Source organism: Salvelinus namaycush, chromosome 18 (genome assembly GCF_016432855.1).
Source record: "Salvelinus namaycush isolate Seneca chromosome 18, SaNama_1.0, whole genome shotgun sequence".
Lineage (NCBI taxonomy): Eukaryota > Metazoa > Chordata > Actinopteri > Salmoniformes > Salmonidae > Salvelinus > Salvelinus namaycush.
Genome location: NC_052324.1, coordinates 12,745,241 through 12,770,954, shown reverse-complemented (window position 1 = coordinate 12,770,954; position 25,714 = coordinate 12,745,241). Strand labels below are relative to the sequence as shown.

The 25,714-nt window shown below is 40.3% G+C and overlaps 1 protein-coding gene across 2 annotated transcripts; it reads left to right on the top strand.

The window, feature by feature from the left end:
• The first annotated feature begins 1,061 nt into the window (after positions 1-1,061).
• On the top strand, positions 1,062-25,714 carry gda (guanine deaminase). 2 transcript variants are annotated; one of them, XM_039013265.1, is made up of 14 exons: positions 1,062-3,698; positions 13,392-13,480; positions 13,583-13,754; positions 14,396-14,483; positions 16,887-16,992; positions 18,856-18,883; positions 19,080-19,187; positions 19,370-19,477; positions 20,703-20,800; positions 21,098-21,165; positions 21,713-21,859; positions 22,312-22,433; positions 22,855-22,882; positions 23,138-25,714. In XM_039013265.1, exons 3-14 carry the CDS (start codon positions 13,593-13,595, stop codon positions 23,206-23,208), a joined length of 1,134 nt encoding a protein of 377 aa, XP_038869193.1. In that variant the 5' UTR covers positions 1,062-3,698; positions 13,392-13,480; positions 13,583-13,592; the 3' UTR covers positions 23,209-25,714. The 2 variants fall into 2 exon arrangements, with proteins under 2 accessions (XP_038869193.1, XP_038869192.1); XM_039013264.1 differs by lacking the exon at positions 1,062-3,698 and adding an exon at positions 9,078-9,288.

Below are 25,714 nucleotides of genomic sequence, written 5' to 3'. Positions count from 1 at the left end.
TGTAGCAAACTGGGAATTTGATAATTATATCAGTAAAAAATATATGTTTCATATCTGCGAAGTAGTTAAAACACTGTCATTTCCACTTTAAACTAGGTCACTAGTTACTTTTACTTAGTTCGATTGGGAAATGCTTTAATGGTTGTGTTTTTGTGTTCTTGTGATTATGTCCCAGTTTATGGGCTGCTTATCCTTTAACTTCAGGCTGTGTGTGACTGCTGTCTTTCCGTCAGCCCTATGTAGTGGTGCCTGGAGGAGGTGTTATAGTCTAAATTTCCAAACCCCTCCAGTGAAGGAAAGGCACTCTGTGTGAAAAGTCCTGTTTTCCTGTAGAATTTTCACTCTCAAAATCACCCTTTTTTTATAGAAAAAATACAAATGTGTTTAAGTCCACAACAATGCTTAAACCACATCAATCTGATTGGGTGGGCCTGGCTCCCCAGTGGGTGGGACTCTGTTCACCCAGACCTGTGTGTGTGTGTGTGTGTGTGTGTGTATATACGCCCCTGATGCAAACAGCGCATGATGACAATTGTGATCACAAATAGCCAGTGCTGTTTGTAGACATCTGTTTTGGACTGTTTACCTCTCCTGGCATGAAAAATAATTGCCACTTTTTGTAATTTAAAAATTATAATAAAAACAATAAAAGTTCATTCGAGTTGCCCCTTAGTTAATTCTCCTGCCCTCACAAAAGAAACTGTGGAAAAAGTAGGTTTTCAGCCCGGGTCTAATATTCTAAGAGTTGATTCTGGTTGGGCAGGCCTGGTTTATGGTTTGCGCAACATTGTAACCTATGTTTGAGACCATTTCCTGGCCATGGCTGTGTGAGAAGCGTGCAAGTATCTCTCATAACTACAATGATATTCACTTTCTATGATCTCTCTACCCTGATAGACATGAGTCTGCAACTCTCATCTCTCCAGTGTTGCACTTCATCATTTATTTCCTACCCCTGATAAATGTAAATACATTTGTCAAAGTTATAGAATAACCGCTGTCTGTTCAGAAATGCATGAAACGATCAGAATAGCCTACTACGCCATGAGAAGGCCTATAATATAGCCACAGAGGATCAATAGCTTATTAAAAAAAAATAGCTTAGCTGTGGATCGTAGCCCAATAACAAGGAATAGCCTATAGTCGGGACGTGTGGCAAATATGTCAGTAAAAAAAACAGCAAACAGACAAAACAGGCTTTTTGCAATATTTCAAATACAGTCGGAGGGAAAACGGGTTGGAAAGCAAATGGGTCCTGCTGAAAACAAAAGACCAACATATTTGATCAACTTCCAAATTATGTTTTACAAAAGAGGGAGAGGGGCTTTTGGCACGAGCCATTGGCCATCACCAGCAAGCTGCTCATCATTGGGTGAGTCAGTGAAACTTGAAAGCATTTTTATTACTATAATTTCCTCCACATATTGTAGCCTGAAATACTGTATGTGTCTCCACACGCCTAGGCTATTGATGGATTCAAGACAAGGCCGTCATCGTAAATAAGAGTTTGTTCTTAACTGACTTGCCTAGTTAAATAAAGGTAAAAAATATATATTGATCTTTTGTGAGGTATATTTAAAGATTCTGCCAAAGTCTCCAGTCATGTGAAATTATGTAGAATTGCATGAAATGTGTTTTTAAAAGGACACTTTATTTTCCTGGACCCTAGGCTACACACTTTAAAAAAAACTTTACTGCTCTATGCCACTACGCAAATGCGATGATATGCATGCAATGCTTGTATTTTTTTTATCTGTTCAGAACTCCCCAGGTCACCCCCCTCGTGCTCACTTTTTGTTACGGCACCTCCCGATTTACAAATTAAGCACTGCAAATAGCCTACTGCCTACTAACCAACACTTCGGACTAAACTTTTCAATACTTGGTTTGCCTACAGTTTGTTTCCTTGATTTAGCATATCATGGTAGATATCATACGGTGAAATGTATTTCCTAACCTACCGGTTACCAATGTGATTCTTCTGTGAGCTGCTCCATGCCAAAACCAGTTGAACGCTGCACACTCTTGCTGCCTGCAGATGATATTCTTTTGAAACTAGGCTGTGTGTGGCGTGCATGTGAATATATTTTGCGATTGTGTAGGCTACTTTATGCATGATTTCTCTATTGTATTACATAATTAATAAGTCGTACCTCCACTACACTACCTTGATACGCACCAGTAGGGTTTAAGAAGTGACTATATGTAATACCCACTGAAAAACAAGAGGGTATACATAGTATACCTGCCTACTCTCCTACATGAGTGCGCTGGTATTACGGTTGCTGTCCTTTCAGAATCACAAACCTGTCTCACACTGAAGGCCTATAGTTTCACCATTGCGCAAACATGTCCATAATAGATATAAAGACTGTTAGGATATTGTTTTAAGAAAGCAGTGTATATATTTGGCCTGGCGAAGAGGTTTTGTGTGCTGACTGAATGGAAACTGATCATTTAGTATTTTTTTTTACTTTGCTGGTCTCGGGAAGACGGTATGAGTCCTCACTGTCCGAGGCCAAGCCAAGACGGAGTACAAATGTATCCAAGACCGAGAGACACTGTGGTCTCGTACTACGACACTGTTAGTTAGTGCACATAAAGATGTAGGCCTATTCAATTAATCTCTCTTGAACAAATAAATAAACGGGAAATTCTGGTGTCCAATTTTGACTGTAAAATATAGCAACTATAGTCTAATTGTCAACCAGAAATTCATGACAATCACTGGATTAGGTTGCACATCAAAATCGTTAATCATGCATTCCTTATATTTATTGTTTAACTCCATAGTCTATTATACTTCTTAATAAAGCACTATGAATTACTTTAAGATTATTCATGATTTGGGTCCAACCAAATCATGGGGCTGGTACCAACTGTAAAAGTTAGTGGCACCAGTGACTCCAGGGGAAAATGTTAGTCTGGAGCCCTGTAATAGTAATGAGCACTTATGGTAGGTATTGATTCAGCATAATGCATTTGATGGGCACTAATTTGCAATATAACTTCTAAGTCCTTAGTTTGGGTTTTATAAAGTATAAGGCAGACACAAACAGAGAACAAGAAGCATGGAGTATTGGCAGAGAAGATTATACAACTATTGCTGCTTCTACACAGGCAGCCCAATTCAAATTGGTCAAAAGGCCAATTAGTGAGAAAAAAAGCAATTACAGTAGCTCTGAAAAAGAGATGTGAAAAGATCTGTGATTGGTCAAAAATCACAACAGGGAGGCAAAAAAAAAATCTAGAACAGAGACGCGGTTATAGTGGTGAGTTGTATCGCCAGTGATGTTACCGCATATTGTATTTGTTTTAAACATGAGCTTGTTAAAAAAAAGGAGGACCATGTCTCGCCAGTCAATGCTTGGTACAGAAACGATTGAGATGCTGTACTGTACTTGCAATGTTGTCAGCGCTACTGCTTGTTTCCAGGGGCGGAGCCAGAGGGGTGTACGAGGTGACACTGGAAACCCCTGACATCTGATTGGCCACCCCAAAATGTAATTCGCTGCTGGCAGTTTGATGCTGATTGACATCTCGTTTCACCTCTTGTTGAAAGAAGCATTTATTTTGACATTTGGAGGCACATAATTTAAATTGAGGAAGAGAGAAAATGAACGTTGGTTGCGATATACAGAAGAAGAGAGAACATTTCCACAACTCCACGAGCTCTTTTCGAAAGCATCATATTTAAAGTAAGTTTTAAGGTTTAGCATCGGTTTAGGTTTCCTGAACAACTTTTATGAAAGTTGAGTCGCTGTGTAAGTTAACGTTAGACCTTTGGCTCCATTAACAGACAGTTAATCAGATAAGAGAGATCGGTTCCCAATTTAGCCTAACATTATGTTTACATCTGTGCTAGTAATACACGCATATACAGTGCAGTGTCGTAAGTTACAGTATGCGAATGTTTAGCTAATGTGGGGTAACTAGTAGGCTACAGTTGTCAGTGTTGATAAAATAATTTATATGTTTAAAGATAATGATTAAATAATTCCACTCTGAAACCATATAATTGTTTGAAATTTATTCGAATCATGAAACTATAATCTGATGTGTGTAGTTTTAGTCAGAATTAGAACAAGGGCCTTTTGTTCCTTTTTAGTATGTAAACAGGGTGCAAGTGGGAAACAAATTATAAGAGGAGCTATCGACAGACGAGTTGTACTACTGTGTTCCTTACAGGACATTCTGTCTCCACCCGTGGAGGGGAGAAACTGTTAGGCTTGCAGAAAATTATGAAATATGTTGCAGATTAAAGATACAATGTATCTGTGTAGTGGAAAAACACAGACTGTCTGAGCAAGGCGTAGCTTAAGATTTGAACTTGTTTGTGTGTTATAAAGACTGTGTTTGCGTTCTTGACTTTAGAACGTTCTCTGAATAAACTGTACTAACCTTTTGCATAAGCTGAGTCTTTGCCTAATTATTATTAAACCCATGGTCTTACAAACCTCGGGGATTGGTCAAAGCTATTCATTTTTAGTTATTATCATTGGGATTGAAAATTCTCATGACAAGTGTTCAGCAAGTTAACATTCAGCAAATTTGAAATCCATTAACTCAGTTAGATTTTCGTACTTTAACTCAAAACGAACAATTATTATTATCAATCTGTTAACGTTACTCAAAAGATTACCACAATTTGCATATAGCCTGTTTGCTATCGTAAAGGTGTAAGAAATTATAGCTTGCTAAGTTCCTTACTGCAGAGTAGGGCTAGCCATGATCTAACTAGTAATTTAGGCTGGTAGTTGATTTTAAGGTACAGTTATGATAATGGGGATTTCTAATTAAGATTTAGGTTGGACTAAAATGTGGGTAATAGGATGCTTAGATGTAACCATAGACTGTCTGTCTTATTTTTGCATAGGATCAATTCAACATGAAAAGAAAGGGAGAGATATATCAGACTTCTTTTTACAGAAGCACAAACAGGCAGATCAGGTGCAAACAGACCCCAGCCCTTTCATCACCACTGGACCCCAGAGCAGCTCCCTCCCTACCGGAGGCTAGTCAGAGTCAGTGTGGTCAGACTTCACAAGGACCCAGTCTACCACCAGCAGGTCAGAGCATCTACCAGGCAGTCAGTCACATGCCCAGTTCAAAATTTAAGTTTAGCTTCAGCTTGTAATAGATTTTTTTTGTCAGATTTAAGCTTTACTTTAAAATGTTGGTTGTTGATTCATGTGTTTGATGGCTGTGGCATTTTTTTATTGTGATTATACACTAATGGTTCTTGTGTTATTTTAATGTAATAGATGTATCAAGGGATGACACAGAGACCTCTCTGAGCAAGACAGTGAGCCAGAGCCAGGCTACTATTCTCATTGTATAACCACGATTTGTGCTGCTAAATATGCACATTTTCGAACAAACTCTATATGTATTGTGTAATATGATGTTATAGGACTGTCATCTGAAGAAGTTTGAGAAGGTTAGTGAAAAAATTAATATCTTTTGCTGGTTTATTCGTTATCGCTATTGTTGGCTTGAATCAATGCTGTTGTGTGGTTGGCTATTGTAGTAAGCTAATATAATGCTATATTGTGTTTTCGCTGTAAAACACTTAAAAAATCTGAAATATTGGCTGGATTCACAAGATCTTTGTCTTCCATTTGCTGTACGCTGTGTATTTTTCATAAATGTTTTATGATGAGTATTTAGGTAATTCACGTTGGTCTCTGTAGTTATTCTAGTTGCTTTGGTGAGAGTTGTGATGGTGGCTGCAATGGTGAACTATGATTTATACCTGAAATATGCACATTTTTCTAACAAAACATATGCTATACAATAAATATGTTATCAGACTGTCATCTGATGAAGTTGTTTCTTGGTTAGTGGCTATTTATATCTTTATTTGGTCGAAATTGTGATAGCTACCTATGCAGGGAAAACATGGTGGGGGGAAAAAGTTGTGTCTTTTGCTATCGTGGTTAGCTAATAGATTTACATATTGTGTCTTCCCTGTAAAACATTTTAAAAATCAGAAATGATGGCTGGATTCACAAAATGTGTATCTTTCATCTGGTGTCTTGGACTTGTGATTTAATGATATTTAGATGCTAGTATTTACTTGTGACGCTATGCTAGGCTATGCTAGTTAGCTTTTTTACTGATGGGGGTGCTCCCGGATCCGGGATTGTGTGCAAGTAGAAGTTAAAGATTCTGGGTTTAAGCTCCATTCGCAGGCAGAGCATCATATCAATCCTATATATGCTTGGAATCAGCAGAAAAGGGCTATTGACAGCAACTCAATGTTAGATGTCATAAATGAGGATCGGAAAAAGAAAGTGGAGGAAACTGTACTTACATTAAAACAATTGCAGATGTGCTCCTATTAACTCTCTCAATATACCGCAGAGAGGTCATCGAGAGTCTACTGACTCTCACAAGGATCATTTTTTGACAATCTTAGAATAAATAGCAAAGCATGACCCTCTCATAGAGAAAAGATGAATGCATGTGGCATTGCTAAGTACACAAGCCACCAAATCCAGAACAAAGATCTTGAGGGCTTAGCTGAGGTGGTACAAAGTGAAATAATAAGAGAAGTAAAAGAGAAGTTTTTAGTGTAATTGCAGATTTTAAAGAAAAAATAACAAATGTCTTTATTTGTGAGGTACTATTACAACAGGGCCGTCCACAAAAGCTTTTATCACTTTCAGTCAGCTGAAAGCTTAGATGCAGCATGTCTCACAAAAAATATAATTGATTGTTTTGAAAACATGGTCTGGACTACAGAAATAATCTTGTGGGGCAAGGCTATGATGGTGCATCCGTCATGAGCGGAAAGCATTCTGTTGTGTGTGCACGCATTAAAAACAGTAAGATTTGCATTTTATGTGCACTAATGCACATTGTTTGAATTTGGTTCTTGTCGATGTTTGAATTTGGTTCTTGTCGATGCTGTAAAATCAGTGCCTGAGGCATTTCACTTTTTTGCTCTCCTGCAGAAGCTTTATAACTTTGAATCTGGTATGTACGTTCATCTCAAGTGGCTTGCAGTTCAGAAAGAGCTGTATCCACCAGCAGTCCAGAGAACTACAGAGACTTACGGATGGAAGGTGGGCATGCAGATGCATGGTATGCCGTAATCTGAGGGACAGGCTTCCACTGAGAGTGCTACAGGATATCACACTTTAAAATTGTTATGATGGAAGGCCCCTTGCCTCCACTGATCTTTCTCAGATTTACAGTTTATAGGGTTTTTGGTTACCTTATGTAAAGTGCTTGGTGATGCTAAATGTCTTTCTGACATGCTCCAATCAAGCTCTCTTGACCTAGCAAGGGCTGTGGATCTAGTAGGTGCCCTTACAGACACATTACAGGACTACAGAAGGGAGGGTTACTTTGGACAACTATGGAAAGAGGTTGAAGAGATTGCAGAGCGCTGCAAAATAAGTGTACAGTTTGTAAAAGACAGCCTAAAACAAGCTTAAGATTTCATGACTCATTGATGATGAGCACTGTAGGACAGAGAAATAGTGACCAAAGTGATGGTGTAGCTATCTTTTATCAGGTGCTTGACAGTCTCACAGCTGAGCTGCAGAGGTGTTTTTCAAAGAAGAATTGTGAGATAATGCAAGGGGTCCCGTCTCTCAACCCAAAAGGTACAACGTTCTTGAATGAGGAGCCTCTATTTGCCTTTGCTCAGACCTTTTGAGTCAGATTTAGAGGACCTCAAACATGAGGTTCATCGAACCAAGCGGCTTCTTGATAGGAGAGAGAAAAGTGGAAGGGACAGACTGTCTACTCTCCTTGACTTTGTGTTTCTAGAACCTTATAAAGAGGTCTTCCATGAGCTATTTCAAATTTGTAAGATTTCTGTTACACCAGTCAGCAGTGCTTCTTGCGAGAGAAGCTTCTCAGCTTTAAAACTGATTAAAACCCACCTTAGGACAACAATGGTTAATGACAGGTTAAGTCACCTCTGAATTCTCAGCGTTGTGTCAAGGAGGGCACGCTCCTTCAACATGGATGAGTTTGTGAAACATTTTGCCAGTTCTCACCAGAACTGTATAATTATGCTGTTTTAAATCTACCTAGTATAATTTGGCCCTTTGGCGGTCCCTCTGGTCATGATTAACACCTGCACTGTGTACTAGCTAGTACACTGACATTCTAAAATGATAAATCCAAAGTGTATCATGTCACACAGATTTAATTTGGTCTTGATTAGGCCAATTTTTTAACTTTCATTTGCTGTTAGTTAACATAGTTATATGTTTTTATTTATATATATATATATATATATATATATATAAGCATAAATATGATACTGTAAGTTTGTAATGTTGATAGGCACCAAAATTATTTTTATCGTTCAAGTCCATTTCTGCTTGATACCTGGTATGTCAAATTGCAGTTTTTTGTTGTTGTAAATTAACTTTTTTGTAAATAAACTATGCAATTTATGTAACACAAATCCTATCTTATCTCCTTGGTGCTTGAGCTTTATTTTCTGAAAATAATATTTTGGATGTTATTAAACGCTTATAGACCCATATTATATATTAATGAAAACAGTGACCCAAGTCTCTGCAGTATGTGAGTACAGTACTCTCTGTGTGTGTGTGTGTGTGTGTGAAAGACAGTGAGCTGCAGTTCCGAGGTAGAGACACTGACTATTCATAGTATGTTAAAGAATTCTAGTAAAATAACCCTTTTGGACCACACTATCTGCCACATTGAAGAACTCCTGGGTAAGTGAATTATCACTTCTACCTCTAATCAGCAATCATAGGATTCATTCATGCTCCTTAGATGCCAGGTTAGGGTTACACAAATGTTCTGTCATGGTCTATGGACCCCCTGAAGTAGCCTTTGCCACCCCCTGGCCAACCCATGTATAAAACTCTAGTTCTGCCTGTGTCTAAGTAGTGAAAACTATCATACGATATGAAAGTGAAAGTGAGCCATTGCTGAGCAATGCTTCAAAACCTATTTTTACAACACTGTAGGCTAATAACATTTCTGCTATGGCTGTCCCATGCGGGCGCACGCTACGCTTGTGGCCAGTCGCACTGTCGGCAGGTGGAGTCTCTTCTTGGTGCGCACAGATTAACCGCCCACTATCCTTGCCGAGGATATAAATGTGACAAGATTCATTTTCAGCATCAAACTGCCAAACCCTGCTGTTGTAACATTCTAGATATGACTAGCTCCAACGAATCCGCTGTGGACATTGCGCACGTCTACAGGGGGACGTTTGTGCACTCCACCGATCACACAGCCGTGGAAATTCAGGAGGATAGGCTTCTGGGAGTGGACACAGAGGGGAAGGTCTGTCAGAATTAAACCGTGAAAGTATATTTCAATATCTATGAACAGCATACATTATGTTATTAATTTAGAAATAATCCTAGCAAAATGTATGTAAAGACTTTAACTTATGATTAGGCTATTTTATATTGCCAAAGTGTCATATACCTAGGCGGTCATATACCTAAGTGGAACTTGCATTGTTTTATAGGCCTATGTTTTCCATCTCTTTTATACATTTTTTAAATTGTTGCATTTTATGTATTTGCTGCCCCAATTTCTATACATTTTATAAACCTGCATAGGCTAGGTAAATCTTTTCAAAACACTATAATTGCTAGCTTTGGCCAAAGAAATGCCCCAAGCCAGAATTGGATTCAGCATTTTTGTATGGATACCATTGACCTACATTTTCTTCAAAAGAAGATAAACCTGTTTCCTGCAATCATTATAATTGTGCAGTGTGTAACTCCAGTAGAGGCTACAAAGGGCCTGTGACAGCTGTCACAAAAGTTGTGAAATGTGGTCTGGACTTGGTAATAATAGTTTCATGGAAATTGTTTCTTGCAATTTATATTGCTTTGTCATGCATGTGTTGTTTTTATTACAAAGGTTTCCCAAACTGACTCATGTCCCCCAGATCCTAATTATGAGTTTAGGAGGTTATTTCATTTGGTAATTGGATGCATGTTTGTATAGTTTGTTTGTTTGTGTGTGTGTGTATACCGTGCATTAGGAAAGTATTCAGACCTCTTGACTTTTTCCACATTTTGTTACATTACAGCCTTATTCTAAAATGTATTAAATAGCTTTTTTCCCCTGATCAATTTATACACAATACCCCATAATGACAAAGCAAAAACAGGTTTTTATACATTTTTGCAAATGTATAAAATAAAACAACAATTTACATAAGTATTCAGACCCTTTACTCAGTACTTTGTTGAAGCAACTTTGGCAGCAATTACAGCCTTCAGTCATCTTGGGTATGACACTACAGGCTTGGCACACCTGTATTTGGGGAGTTTCTCCCATTCTTCTCTGCAGAGCCTCTCAAGCTCTGTCAGGTTGGATGGGGAGCGTCACTTCACAGCTATTTTCAGGTCTCTCCAGAGATTTTTGATCAGGTTCAAGTCCGGGCTCTGTCTTGGCCACTCAAGGACATTGAGACTTGTCCCGAAGCCACTCCTATGTTGTCTTAACTGTGTGCTTAGGGTCGTTGTCCTCTTGGAAAGTGACCCTTCACCCCAGTCTGAGGTCTTGAGTGCTCTGGAACAGGTTTTCATCAAGGATCTCGCTGTACTTTGCTCCGTTCATCTTTCCCTTGATAGTCTCCTTCCCTGACTAGTCTCCCAGTCCCTGCTGCTGAATAACATCCCCACAGCATGTTGCTGCCACAACCATGCTTTACCGTAGGGATGGTGCCAGGTTTCCTCCAGATGTGATGCTTGGCATTCCGGCCAAAGAGTTCAATCTTGGTTTCATCAGACCAGAGAATCTTGTTTCTCATGGTCAGAGTCCTTTAGGTGCCTTTTGGCAAACTCAAAGCAGGCTGTCATGTGCCTTTTACTGAGGAGTGGCTTTCGTCTGGCCACCCTACCATAAAGGCCTGATTTGGTGGAATGCTGCAGAGATGGTTGTCCTTCTGGAAGGTTCTCTCATCTTCACAGAGGAGCTCTGTCAGAGTGACCAGCGGGTTCTTAGTCACCTCCCTGACCAAGGCCCTTCTTTTCCGACTGCTCAGTTTGTCTCGGCAGCCAGCTCTAGGAAGAGTCTTGGTGGCTCCAAACTTCTTCCGTTAAGAATGATTGAGGCCACTGTTCTTGGGGACCTTCAATGCTGAAAAACCTTTTTTTGGTACCCTTCTCCAGATCTTTGCCTCGATACAATCCTGTCTTGGAGCTCTACGGAAAATTCCTTCGACCTCATGGTTTATTTTTTTTCTCTGACCTGCACTGTCAACTGTGGGACCCTATATAAACCGGTGTGTGCCTTTTTTACAAATCTTGTCCAATCAATTGAAATTACCAGGGGTGGACTCCAATGAAGTTGTAGAAACATTTCAAGGATGATCAATGTAAACAGGATGCACCTCAACTCAATTTAGAGTCGCAAAGTTTCCTTCCCTGGAAGCCTGTGTTTCAGACATAAGGAAGTGGATGGCGGCAAATGTTTTACGTTTAAACTCGAACAAAACAGAGATGCTAGTTCTAGGTCCCAAGAAATAAAGAGATTCTGTTGGATCTGATAATTAGTCTTGATGGTTGTACAGAGGTCGCAAATAAAACTGCGAAGGACCTAGACCTTACTCTGGACCCTGATCTCTCTTTTGATGGACATATCAAGACTGTTTCAAGGACAGCTTTATTCCATCTACATAGCACATACCCAAATAAAGCACTAAATAACTTCAGTTTGTGCTAAATACGGCTGCTAGGATCTTGACTAGAAAATCATATTACTCCAGTGCTAGCCTCTACACTTGCTTCCTGTTAAGGCGTGGGCTGATTTCCTACCTATCTTTCTGATTTGATCCTGCCGTACGTACCTACACGTACGCTACGGTCCCAGGACTCCATTTGTATGGAATGGTCTGCCTGTCCATGTGAGGGACGCAGACTCGGTCTCGACCTTTAAGTCTTTACTGAAGACTTATCTCTTCAGTAGGTCCTGGTCCTATGATTGAGTGCAGTCTGGCCCAGGAGTGTGAAGGTGAACGGAAAGGCACTGGAGCGACAAACCGCCCTTCCTGTCTCTCCCTGGCGGTTCCCCTCTCTCCACTGGGATTCTCTGCCTCAAACCTTATTATGGGGGATGAGTCACTGGCTTACTGGTGCTCTTCCATGCCGTCTCTAGGAGGGGTGCTTCACTTGAATGGGTTCAGTCACTGACGTGATCTTCCTTTCGGGGTTCGTGCCGCGGGGGAGATCTTCGTGGGCTATACACGGCCTTGTCTCAGAGCAGTAAGTTGGTGGTTTGAAGATATCCCTCTAGTGGTGCGGGGACTGTGCTTTGGCAAAATGGGTGGGGTTATATCCTGCCTGGTTGGCCCTGTCTGGTGGTATTGTCGGACGGGGCCACAGTGTCTCCCGACCCCTCCTGTCTCAGCCTCCAGTAATTATGCTGCAATAGTTTATGGCTACGGTCAGTATGTTATATCTGGAGTATTTCTCCTGCCTTATCCGGTGTCCTGTGTGAATTTTAAGTTTTCTCTCTAAGAACCTGAGCCCTAGGACCATGCCTCAGGACTACCTGGCCTGATGACTAGTTGCTGTCCCCAGTCCACCCGGTCGTGCTGCTGCTGCTCCAGTTTCAACTGTTCTGCCTACGGCTATGGAACCCTGACCTGTTCCCCAGACATGCTACCTTGTCCCGGACCTGCTGTTTTCGACTCTCCTTCTCTACCGCACCTGCTGTCTCTGAATGATAGGCTGTGGAAAGCCAACCAACATTTACTCCTGAGGTGCAGACCTGTTGCACCCTCTACAACCACTGTGATTATTATATTTTGACCCTGCTGGTCATCTATGAACGTTTGAACATCTAGGCCATGTACTGTTATAATCTCCACCCGGCACAGCCAGAAGAGGACTGGCCACCCCTCAGAGCCTGGTTCCTCTCTAGGTTTCTTCCTGGGTTCTGGCCTTTCTAGGGAGTTTTTCCACGCCACCGTGCTTTTGCGTTGCTTGCTGTTTGGGGTTTCAGGCTGGGTTTCTGTATAGCGCTTTGTGACATCGGCTGATGTGAAAAGGGCTTCATAAATACATTTTATCATAGCAAAGGGTCTGAATACTTATGTACAATAAGGTGTTTCATTTTTTTTTTTTTTTTTGCAAAACTGTTTTAGCTTTGTCATTGTGTGTAGATTGATGAGGAAATGTTTTTATTTAATCTATTTTAGAATCAGGCTGTAATGTAACAATGTGGATAGGTCTGAATACTTTCCGAATGTACTGTATGTTGAGGGTGTTTGTGTCATCTGACTGCCTTAATGTGTTACAGTAGATCAATTAACAATGCATGGATAAATTATATTTAAATGAATGAACACCTTGTTGAGTCAGGCTCTGTCTCTCTCTTGCTCTAATCAGCACCTTGTCTTTGGTTGCTTCTCATGTTGACAGATTGCCTTCATTGGGAGTGGGCAGGAAGTCGACAGTCTTTCACAGAAGTGGGGGTTTGAGGCCTTGGCTGTTACACAGCTTGGACAGTAGTGAGTGATGAGTCCATCCTATGAGAGTAACACTAATTCCTAATCTATTTGTGACTGAACACAACCAAGTTATTATCCTAAAGTTCATTTTGTTGTCTGTAGTGAGTTCTTCATGCCAGGGATGGTGGACACCCACATCCACGCGTCTCAGTACAGCTATGCAGGCACAGCCCTGGACCTGCCCCTGCTACAGTGGCTCAACACGTACACCTTCCCAGTGGAGGCCTGCTACAAAGACTTGGAGTTCGCCCGCAACGTCTACACCCATGTCGTGGTGAGCTGTCTGGGCCAAACTAACAAACCTCAGCCTATAGAAGTCATCAGGGTCGTGTTCATCAGACACCAAATGGAAGAAAACGAACTGAAACAGACCTGGACTTGTCTAATAAGAAACACACAATGTTTTAAAATATATGCCTTTGCGCACCCGAATGAATCCGTCCCACTTGCATAGAGGATTATAGACCATTCTTATCCTTATTTCCTATTCTAAATCGTCTGTTATACTTATTTAAAGCCTTGTGTTGCAGAGGTTAATATTGCAATGATAATGGACACTCCGGAGCAGAAACTTTGGTTGACGTCTTTGCTCCCTTGCAGGGATAGGAATTCCAAAGGAGGGCCAATAACAGGCTGCTATGGCCATTTTAATAAAGGTTAAAGAGAGTTTATGTATGTGAAGCTTTAGCTTATTTTAAATGACCTGCAGTGTAGCAAAAACAATAAAAATGTTAACTATTTAGGTTGCTTCCTTGGCTACTGTAAGGAAAGCTCACAGTGACAGTAGCATAGAAAATCCGATGGAATCTGGATACATTGTAACACAGCAGGCTAGGGCAGGTGAAATTTGCAGTGATGGAGTGGTGTTTATGAACAATAGGGCCTGAATACTAAAACAATCTCTGTCTATTTCAGAAAAGAACCCTGAGAAATGGTACGACTACGGCCTGTTACTTTGCCACCATACACACCGACGCTTCTCTCCTGCTGGGCCAAATCGCAGGTGAGAAAACAGACACATAAATACACAAACCTGCAGACACACTCTACCGCTCACTTGCACAATGGCTTAACATTGAACATAACCCAGATGTTTGTGCGATTTAGTCAGAGTGGTTGTACTTTGACCTGTTCCCAGTGTTCTTCTCGCCTGTTTAACTCTTGTTTATTACATAAGTAATAATGACAGAGGAAGGGAAGGACAAGGCATGCTCTGTGATAAAAGAGCACAGGATGTTAGTTGACTGGCTCTAAACATTAACCTCAGTCACAATGTACAACTGTACCTGGAATACCCACACACACGCCTCCACTGCATAAGTTGTTATGCAACAATGTATCAATCAATCAGTCTCTTTTTTTTTTTAAAGGGGGATTGGAACTCCACTCTTTCAAATGTGTTATATTTATTTAGACAGGAAAGTAGGGAGACAGACAGCAGGGGATAGACAGTATTACAAGTGGCGTTGTGGGGATTATAACCTCGCTGCAGGGGGACACAATACAAGTGGTCTGGAGGCAGCTGTGTTGACTCCTAGGCCAGCCTCCGGCACCCAGTCTCTCGCTATGTAGTTGGGTTATGTTGACAATGTTCAATTTCACAGTGCAAACGTCATTGTGGGAGGAGTCTAGTGTGTGAATGTTTTGTTTACGCTTTGAGTCCCATGCTATAATCGGAAATGTGTTTGTGCTTCTATACCAATGACTGTATAGGAATGGACAAAGCCATCGATCACGTGACACCATTCATTCCTATGTGAAGACTCGATAGCGCATTGAAGCCAAATGAAGTCGGTTAAGATAGCATCTCATGGATACATAACATGCGCAGTTTGAGCTAATTCAGGAAGTGGCGTTGCAGGCTAGCTCAGTGCTGCCCCCTCTCAATGAGTAACTCCAGTAGAAGGCTGACAGGGGTACTGCAGGCTGCCATTAGCAACTAAATTGTCCTTTTAACTTCTGTGTGTGATTTTTACAACATTATCGTTTGAAGGACTTGCATATGGTGTATTAGAAGCAATTATTGGTACCATGATTGTCTTCAAATTTTTATTTTATTTACATGAAGATTGACCACAAAGATGGCCATTTTCCCATTCACTGTAATGGGGATCCTGTTTTCTGCAAACAACGCCTGCAGTATCGCAGTTGGCCTTGAACTTTGGTGGCTTCAATAAGATGGGTCTGTTGTTCTGTTCCAAACTCTCTTAAACATATATTTTTTTTTTCCGTTGGATTCCTCTGTCTTCTGCATCTGCTGATGCCGACGATTAGCCTGTGCGATTGATGGGGGCTGAACTAGAGCGGTGTTTGTGAGACCACGGCTGATCGGGCGGATCCCGAAAACTGTTCTTCTCACACAAACGTCTGTAAAGTCCAAGCAGTTTGAGCTACAAAACTATTATGACCCCACTATGAAAAGCTGAGACTGTTTTGCTCTGACACTCACGCCGCACAAGACTCGTTAGAAGGTAAGGGTTCTGCTACATAGAAAATCATACACAATTATTGCATTGTGATCGTCCCTGATGTTTTCCTAAGCTTTGCTATATCTCAGATCCATTTCAGAATTATCCTGTGGATATTAAAGTTTATTTCACAAAGTTCAATTTCTGCCCTGGACTTTGTGTCTATAATACTGTATGTAATAAGATCACATAGTTGCTGTCACAAAGTCCAAACTCCACGCAGTTGTCACTGACTAGTTGTATAAAGGAAGGAAACAAGGAAACAATTTCTGCAAAAAAACAATTTTTTGAGGTTTTTGCTTGCCAGACCTTTTTTTATTGACATTTGGCAATAAAACTTATGAATGTAACTGTTTTATGTTTTGTGTTGTACTTGTTGTCCTGAAAATAAAATGATAAAACACTTCAGTGTGAGGTTAAATGAGGGCAGGGATAGCAGGTAATGAAAGTATTGAGTTTCAGGTACAGGGATTGGCTGGGCATGAACATATTAATTTGCTGCATTCCGTCATTATGGTTACCCACTGTAATGAAAATTATTTTTACGAACACCAGCTCAGAACAAGACATGAACATAGGGTTTTGTATGTAGAGGAGTTTGTCACTTTCTCATCTACTTACTGCATGCATGGAATGTTTGTCTTTTGATGGTTGCATTACTCCTCCTAAACCGTCTAGAGTTTGTAGTTTGGGAGGACACCAGAATTGTTTCACCACAACCAACAGCGCCCACCGTTTGGTTTATGAGATTTAATGTTAGCTTTAGTTTATTATTTAGGTTATTCCATAATGCTGATGAGCAACATTACAAATGTCCCTTTTGACTCCAGTCTGATACGGTCTCGACAGAGTGCTACTCTAATCACACCAAATGCAGCTCCCCTGATGGGTGATTTCACCAGTTTGGTGACCTTTCCCAATGTTTCTTGTCATTCCAGATGATTTTGGACAGCGTGCCCTTGTGGGCAAGGTGTGTATGGATACAAACAACTTTGTCCCACATTACAGAGAGACGCCAGAGGAGTCCCATGACGAAACCAACAGGTAGGTAATAGACAGAATAGGGGGCAAAGCTGTATACATAATAAAGAGTTAAATGATTAGAGCAGGTGCTTTGCAGAGGAGGGGTTTATGGGCTCTCACAATGGCTTTTCATGCCTCAAGACCGTAAGGTGACATGGAAAAGAATTTCCTCGGAGGAGGATAGAGTAATGACTAAGAAAAGCATATTGAGTCATGACTGGCTTGTGCAGCAAGAACCAATGGGAACAGACATGTCATTCTAGACTTTACATGAGTTTATGGGACCTTCCAGCACAGGGGTTCCCATACCTTTTTGTCCTGCCCCATTTTGATATCTGGACCCCAACCATGTGGGGGAAAAAAATATGGAATTAACAGCGAATGTTTCATTTTTATTTGCGGCTATGGCAGTCAATTGAAAAACATTCTAACAGTATTTCGGATTGTCTTCCCAACTCACCATTGCATGCTTTTAATGTGGGGCTGTGACAGTCAATTGCAAATGAGTCTGACATAATGTATCTTGTCTCATCACCACTAGTGAGATGGGAGAGCTTGATGCATGTCACGTCGGAGCTTCTCAAAGTCAGGGGTTTTAATGCAGATGAGAGCACTGATTCCAGCTTCACACAGACATGAGCTGGCGAAGGGTACCATGAGTTTTATGGTGCTTTCAAGACCGGGAACTCTGAAAATACTAGGTCAGTAAGTCATAGCTTTAGAAATAGGCCTGAGTTCCCGAGTTGGAATTTCGAGTTGGGTAACCGTTCAAAACAATTTTTCGCAGTCGGAGATTGTTTTTTTACAGAGTTCCCAGTTGTCTTAAATGCACTGAAGACTGAAGTCGTAGATTTTAGAGTTCCCAGTTTTGAATGCGGCATTTAAGAAAAATATGTCCTCGTGAATAGAATCCCCCAACATGTATAGCGAACAAAAGTCAATGCATGGGCATCTTGGCCCTAACAGCTAACGTCCATTTGGAGAGCATATGCTGGGGCGTTTTTGAGTCATTTAGTCAGTTTCCTCTTGATTTCTAGCAATAGTTTACATTCTTAGTTTAAAAGTGTTATCTGGCAAGGGTATTGATGTGAGTTTCTGTGTGTCTGCCTCCCCACACATTGTTTTCACCGTATCAATTGCGGCCGATAATATTAAAGTATCTGCATTAGTGTGTGGTTTCATAGCGGGCCTAGCCATTCACCATGGGAATGATTTCAAATGCAACGGTCAAGTGCAGCCTTTTCCCATGATCTACGGGTGCTTTCTGGTTGAATTTTATCATTTAGATTTGCATCATTTTTATTTTTAAGGTTAACCACAATACAATAATTTTGAGACACAAAGGGATATATTTTATTTTTCTCAGGATTTTGGAAATTCTCGCGCAACCCTATTTTAATATCCAGTCGCGACCCCTATTTTCATATCCAGTCCCAAGTTTGATAACTGCTGCTCTAGCCTCACAATATATCTCACAACATTTGTCATATTTCAACATACATTCCAAGTATGGCATACATTCCAAGCAAATCTGAAAGGAGAAATTAGTGAGGAAATCATTGTCTCTGAGCCAGTTGCTGCAGTCTGAAAAACATGATTGAGTCCTTCCTTACACTCACATCTTGCCCAACACACATCTGAGGTGTATTAATTGGGAAACAAACAGAAGGAAATGGAATGAAACGGAGAGGGACCTACCTGATAGAAATTTGTTTTCATTGTAAAATGTTTTTTTGTTTAGAGTAAACAGTTTCTGTTTTTCTACGGTGTGCAACTAATGAATACACCCCAGCAGTCAACTCCTGAGTCAAGAGTTTTTTGGGGGTTGGTTGTGTCTGGCATTCTTTTAAATAAAAAATAAAAATTTGTTTTGTGTTGCTCTAGGTTCATTAGTGAGATGTTGAAGAAGAAGGTAAGACTCCTTAGCCCTGCTAGCATAGGGGGGGTTTCTAAGTCTAATAGAATCTAAGGGAACATGTACAAGTCAGTGGCAATGTAGGGATTGTACCCCCCCCCCCCCCAAAAAAACAACACATTTGTGATCAGAATCTGTGAAAGGAGCTTTTTAGGATTTTGCTCACCGGGTGTCTCTGTCTTGTTTGGGGCAGTACCCCCTTGTGAGGCCAGTGGTGACCCCGCGCTTCGCCCTGTCTTGCTCTGCTGCCCTGCTGGGTCACCTGGGAGAGATCGCCCAGAATAACAACCTGCACATCCAGGTGAGCCTTGCCAGCCTGTAGCCACAGTAACCAAGTCAAGAGAATCCTATGGGAATGTTGCTTTGAGGGTGATAATTTATCTGTATTTATCTCCCTTCCATTCTCTATCTCCCTTTAATTCATACACATTGATAATCACCTGAAGATTTAAAAAATACATTGATCGTCTCTGTGATCCCCAGAGTCACATCAGTGAGACGAAGGAGGAGGTGAAGCTGGTGAAGGAACTGTTCCCAGACTACGACTCCTACACAGACGTCTACCACAAACACAACCTTCTCACTGACAAGGTTAGCCCAACACACACACACACACACACGCACACACACACACACACACACACACACACACACACACACACACACACACACAGTACAAGGACATTCTATGGATAATGAAGATCATAATATTGCTGATTATAATGATAGCGGTGGTAATGGTAGTAAGTATGCTAATGTTGATGATGATGATTATAATGATAGCGGTGGTAATGGTAGTAAGTATGTTGATGATTATAATGATAGCGGTGGTAATGGTAGTAAGTATGTTGATGTTGATGATTATAATGATAGCGGTGGTAATGATAGTAAGTATGTTGATGATTATAATGATAGCGGTGGTAATGGTAGTAAGTATGCTGATGTTGATGATGATTATAATGATAGCGGTGGTAATGGTAGTAAGTATGCTGATGTTGATGATGATTTTAATGATAGCGGTGGTAATGGTAGTAAGTATGTTGATGTTGATGATTATAATGATAGCGGTGGTAATGGTAGTAAGTATGCGGATGTTGATGATGATTATAATGATAGCGGTGGTAATGGTAGTAAGTATGTTGATGATTATAATGATAGCGGTGGTAATGGTAGTAAGTATGTTGATGATTATAATGATAGCGGTGGTAATGGTAGTAAGTATGCTGGTGATGATTATAATGATAGCGGTGGTAATGGTAGTAAGTATGCTGGTGATGATTATAATGATAGCGGTGGTAATGGTAGTAAGTATGTTGATGTTGATGATTATAATGATAGCGGTGGTAATGGTAGTAAGTATGCTGATGTTGATGATGATTATAATGATAGCGGTGGTAATGGTAGTAAGTATGTTGATGTTGATGATTATAATGATAGCGGTGGTAATGGTAGTAAGTATGCTGATGTTGATGATGATTATAATGATAGCGGTGGTAATGGTAGTAAGTATGTTGATGTTGATGATTATAATGATAGCGGTGGTAATGGTAGTAAGTATGTTGATGTTGATGATTATAATGATAGCGGTGGTAATGGTAGTAAGTATGCTAATGTTGATGATGATGATTATAATGATAGCGGTGGTAATGGTAGTAAGTATGTTGATGATTATAATGATAGCGGTGGTAATGGTAGTAAGTATGTTGATGTTGATGATTATAATGATAGCGGTGGTAATGGTAGTAAGTATGCTGGTGATGATTATAATGATAGCGGTGGTAATGGTAGTAAGTATGTTGATGGTGATGGTTCACAGACTGTGATGGCTCACGGTTGTCACCTAACCGATGAAGAGCTGAAGCTGTTCAGAGAGAAAGGGGCGTCCGTCGCTCACTGTCCCAATTCCAACATCTCGTAAGTGTTTCTCATTACCCTACAGTTCACGTTCCCTGACTATGCCTGTGTATTCCCAAGGGTCATTGATGGAAGATGTGAAAGGAAAGACCATGTCTTAGGATTTAGAAATAAATCACGATTCTTATTTTTATATCATACCCTATCCTTTTAAGAACACAGCAGTGATACTAGATATCATATCAGCACTCAAGATAGAACCTGCCCATATTCTCTCTCTCTCCTCTATTTCTCTCCTCTCTCTATTCTCTCTCTCTCTCTCATTTCCCCCTCTCTCTCGCTCATTTCCCTCTTCAGGTTGTGCAGTGGTATGCTAGATGCCCGCAGGGTTCTGAACCACAAAGTAAAGCTGGGGCTGGGCACAGGTGAGTCCATGACAACACACTACAAAGCAGATCATCTTCCTTTTACCTGAGCGCACTGTGTTCTGTATCGTTTTTAGCCCATGTGTGCTGTATAAAAAAAAAACGAATGTAATATCCCTGAGTTGTCCATATTTTAAATTTGTAACTAAATCAAGGCAATCGTGATTGAGTTATATAATAATCAATATATTTTTGATCAAATTAAAGTCTAATTAAGTTATTTCAAATGGCACAGATAATATTATTTCTTAGAATATTTATTTTACATTCATTACGATTTATGATGATCCTGTTTTTTCATTGAGGCCGGCAATGGAGGCAACTTTATTCTAGTTTCCCTGTCTGGTATCAAACTGGCTTCACACCATAACAACATGAGATTAGCTGATCTGCTGGTTTATTTTAGCACACAGGTGCATGTTATTTCCCGTTAGTTTCGTTTTTAGAAAACCAGTGATTTTTTGTTGCAATTGGCTCTGTGTTTAACGCATTAATACATTTGTCTGTGTATGCACTTGTGCTTGTGTCTGTGTTTCCGGCCTTGCAGATGTGGCAGGAGGCTACTCTCCCTCTATGCTGGATGCTGTGCGGAGAACGTTGGATACCTCTAAAGCCTTGACCATCCAGGACCCCCAGTACCAAACGCTCACCTTCGAGGAGGTCTTCAGACTGGCCACACTGGGAGGCAGCCAAGGTGGTAGACCTGGCCGGAGGGGTGGGGCATGGGGTGGGACGGTCATCATCATCACCACTATTATTAAATCAATACATCAATCAGTATGAATGATTTGATACATGATGATTTATGAATTGAGACAGATTCATGCGCTCATGCGTTACTTTTCAAAACGCCTGTGCTGCAGCATCGATACATTGCTCATAGCACAAACTTTCTCATAGAGTGATGCCAAGCCAACAAGTTTATTTGCAATCACCTAAACTGCAATGAAATACATAGGTGACATTTCTGAAATATATTCCACTGACAGTACAGGTATATCCACTTTGCAGCACATGTTTTTGACCTGCACTACAGTCAAAAACCTTTTAATGAACCCAACTGTACATCTGTGTATTTGTTTGAGTCCTTGATTGATGAATAATTGATTGATATTCTGAGCTCTGGATTGATTGTTTGGTTTGTAGCCCTGTCCCTGGATGAGCATACAGGAAACTTTCAGGTGGGGAAAGACTTTGATGCTCTGCGGGTAAACACGGCCATAGAAGGAGGACCCATTGATCTCATCAACCACGGAGAGGGGCCTAAGGTAGGAACCAATCTCCCAATACATAGAGCAGGGATCATCACCTAGATTCAGCTATGGGCCAATTCTTTCTTGAGCGGATGGTCAGGGGGCCGGAACATAATAACAAATAATTTGTAGATTGCAAATTGATCGCAAGAAGCCCAAACAGATATAATCATTTCAGACCTTGCTTTCATTTGTATACGATCACATACCTGCATATCTCTCTGTTATGCGTGGGAATACATTGGAACAGATTTCCACAATTAAAATCACTTTGAGCTGATTTGCCTGTGTTTTTACTGTCTTATGTCCCAAAGAAATGTATACAAATATTTATTTTCTTCTATAAAAAAAACTTGGGCTAAATAAAATGGGAAACCCCGTTGAGTCATTCTGTCTCCCAATACATAACATTCATCTTGGTTCCATTTGATTTCAGGTGCTCCTGGAGAAGTTCTTGAATTTGGGTAAGGGTTTCGTTTCTGTCTCTCTCACACAATAGGTTACATGTTTTCAGACTTTGGTGGATGGGCCCTTTTACGTGCCATGAAAGTATTGTGGCGAATTCACTGATAGCCACGACAGGGACTCAAACCTGGGTCCTTGCAGCTGTCAGCCAAGAGGTCCGAAACTCTCGAGGTCACTAGGTGTTGTGAAATCTCAAGTATTTTCAGGTTCTTTTTTTTCTCCTTCTTTGTTCCCCCTTTCCCTTCCTCCTTCAGGGGATGATCGGAACATTGCGGAGGTGTACGTGGCAGGGAAGAGAGTGGTCCCATTCGTAGAAACACCATAGATTTGGGTTTGGTTGCTGGATTGTTGTCATCTTGTTACCATCTGTCTGAACCCTCTACCAGTTTACCTGACTGCTGTTGTGACAGGAGGTGATGAGGAAAATGTATTCAACGAGAGGGATTATTACTGTATATACAGTGTGTGTGTTTTCAATCATCTAGTGTAATTACTTACAGTTAAATTCAATGGGTGATATTGCTGCTCATCGTGAAGTTCAGAGTGAATCTTATGTCGTAACCCAAAGAACATCATTGTCTATGTTGTTTTTGTTATTTCAAAGTCGAAGGAAATGTGTGTGTTTTATGAATGTGGGTTTATTCAATTCAAGTAACTTTTATTTCCTGAGTGGGAACTTCATGTTTGGTGACGGCTTGATATAAACAAGATATATAACAACACAGCAACATAGAACACGAAAACATGTGCAGTATAATAGATTAGATGCAATCATAGGCTGTATATAAACATAAATAAAAATGTCAAGGGTTGAGGAGTTTGATGGATGATGGTACAAAACTAGAAGCTGCTCTCTTAGACTTTGTATGCCAGAGATCTACGGAAATCTGCGCCAGGAGGGAAAGGGAGTTGTACTGGTCCAAGACTTCTCTAAGTGTGTAAGGTCCAAAGCTATTTGTTCCCCCTATTGTATCTGTAGGTTTGCATTTGTCAGGCTTTTACAGCATCCTTGACTTCGTCTCGGGCCTAACAACACAAGTGCCAATATATCCTCCAAACACCGGTTTCTCGGGCATTATCACTTAACGGTATTTATTATTCAACTGCTGTTCCATGCTACAGTGCTGAGTTTTGCAGAAAAAGCTACAAAGTAAAAGGGACAAATATTCTGTATCTGCATGATTTTATGTGAAAATGTGTCTTTTGTTTGTAACATTTTTCGAGAGTATTCACGCCTGGAGGCAAAGGTTTTAACACATTATTGATAGTGGTTCCAGGATAAAACGTAAGGTTATATGAAAATATAGAGGCTGAACACTGCAAACAGCATAGCTTTAAAATTATTTTGTTAAAGCAAACATTCCTCCAAGCCAGATATTTTCCCTGTCTCACTCACACACTTATATCTCCTGCACTGTAGACCCATCTGTGTGTGACAGATGAAAAGCTAGAAGTGACCATGTCCATTTGACAGCCTACCATAGCACAATGTGGGAAATCTGTCATAGACAGGTCCACTATAAATACTACAGAGATTCGAGTTTCTGGTCCACAGCAAACACATCCCAAAACAATGGATGATCCAATTCCATTAGATTATTTGTTATAGTTGTCAGCAGTTTTTAATTTGAGCCGGATACTGCTGGAACAGGAGTGTTACCTTCTTCTTCAAGAGGTCACCAATGAACCTAGAGCAACACAAAACAGTTTTGGACTGTTTCGTTCTGGAACCTATTAGGCTGGATCACAATAATTAAAAAACAATAGTGTCAAAGTAGCATGTCATTACGATCATTTATGCGGTATTAAAACAGATTCTGCCAAAGTCTCTAGTTGTGTAAAATGACTGAGGTAAAGACAGTTTCAGGTTCGATATTCGACAGATATTCGCGCTTTCAAACCTCAATAGCTTTCAAACCACTTGAGCCACAGATTCCAAATAAGTGTCACGATGTTGGAAAAATTGCACACATTGCACAGGTCTTGTCATGATTTGGACATTTTAATTTGCTTTCCAAAGCTTAAAAACATGTGGAAATGTGAGCAGCATTTTGTATTCCTAGTTGAATTAGTTAGGGAGTGTAAACATTTTACATTCGAATGTCAATAGCTCCTTGGTCATGTGACCTACTTGACTCTAACAAGGTTCAGATTGTCCACTGACTACCCTTCTATATTGCACACCTTTTGGTTTGTTCATTTTCATCTCACACGTTTTACATTCATTTTTCAGAATTTAAAACTTCAATAGCTCCTTGGTCATGTGACCTACTGGACTGAAACGAACTTCAGAATGTCCACGGACTAGCCTTGTATATTGCACACTCTTGTTTGTGTACTGTACATTTTTCATAGTTTTAAATTTCAATAGCTCCTTGGTCATGTCAATTACACACCTAAGAAGCGTGCAGTGGATATACACCCATATTGCATAACCTCTAGTCATGTATCTTCTATATTGTTGTAAATTAATATTAGTTCGACTATTAGGGGGTTAAGTCCAGTGTTGTGTTTACCCTTTTCTTTAATATTTATCTATAATAATTGGTAGTACTTACTTATAAGTACTTATTTTCCCTGTTTTTTTATTTTGCCACAGTATTTAAGTGGTACACAATAGGAGAGAGACAGATAATATCTCCTTTCATCGTTAATATCAACCATAAAGTAAAATGGCAAAGTACGAGAGTCATTGTCCAAAGCAGGGATGGAGAGTGAGCTAGTAAGGTAGGCTGCAGTGGGTTTGCTGGGCAATACATATACTGAACATGTAACCAGAGTGATGGTGGCCAGAAAATCAATGAATAAAAATGTTATATTGACAAATTAAA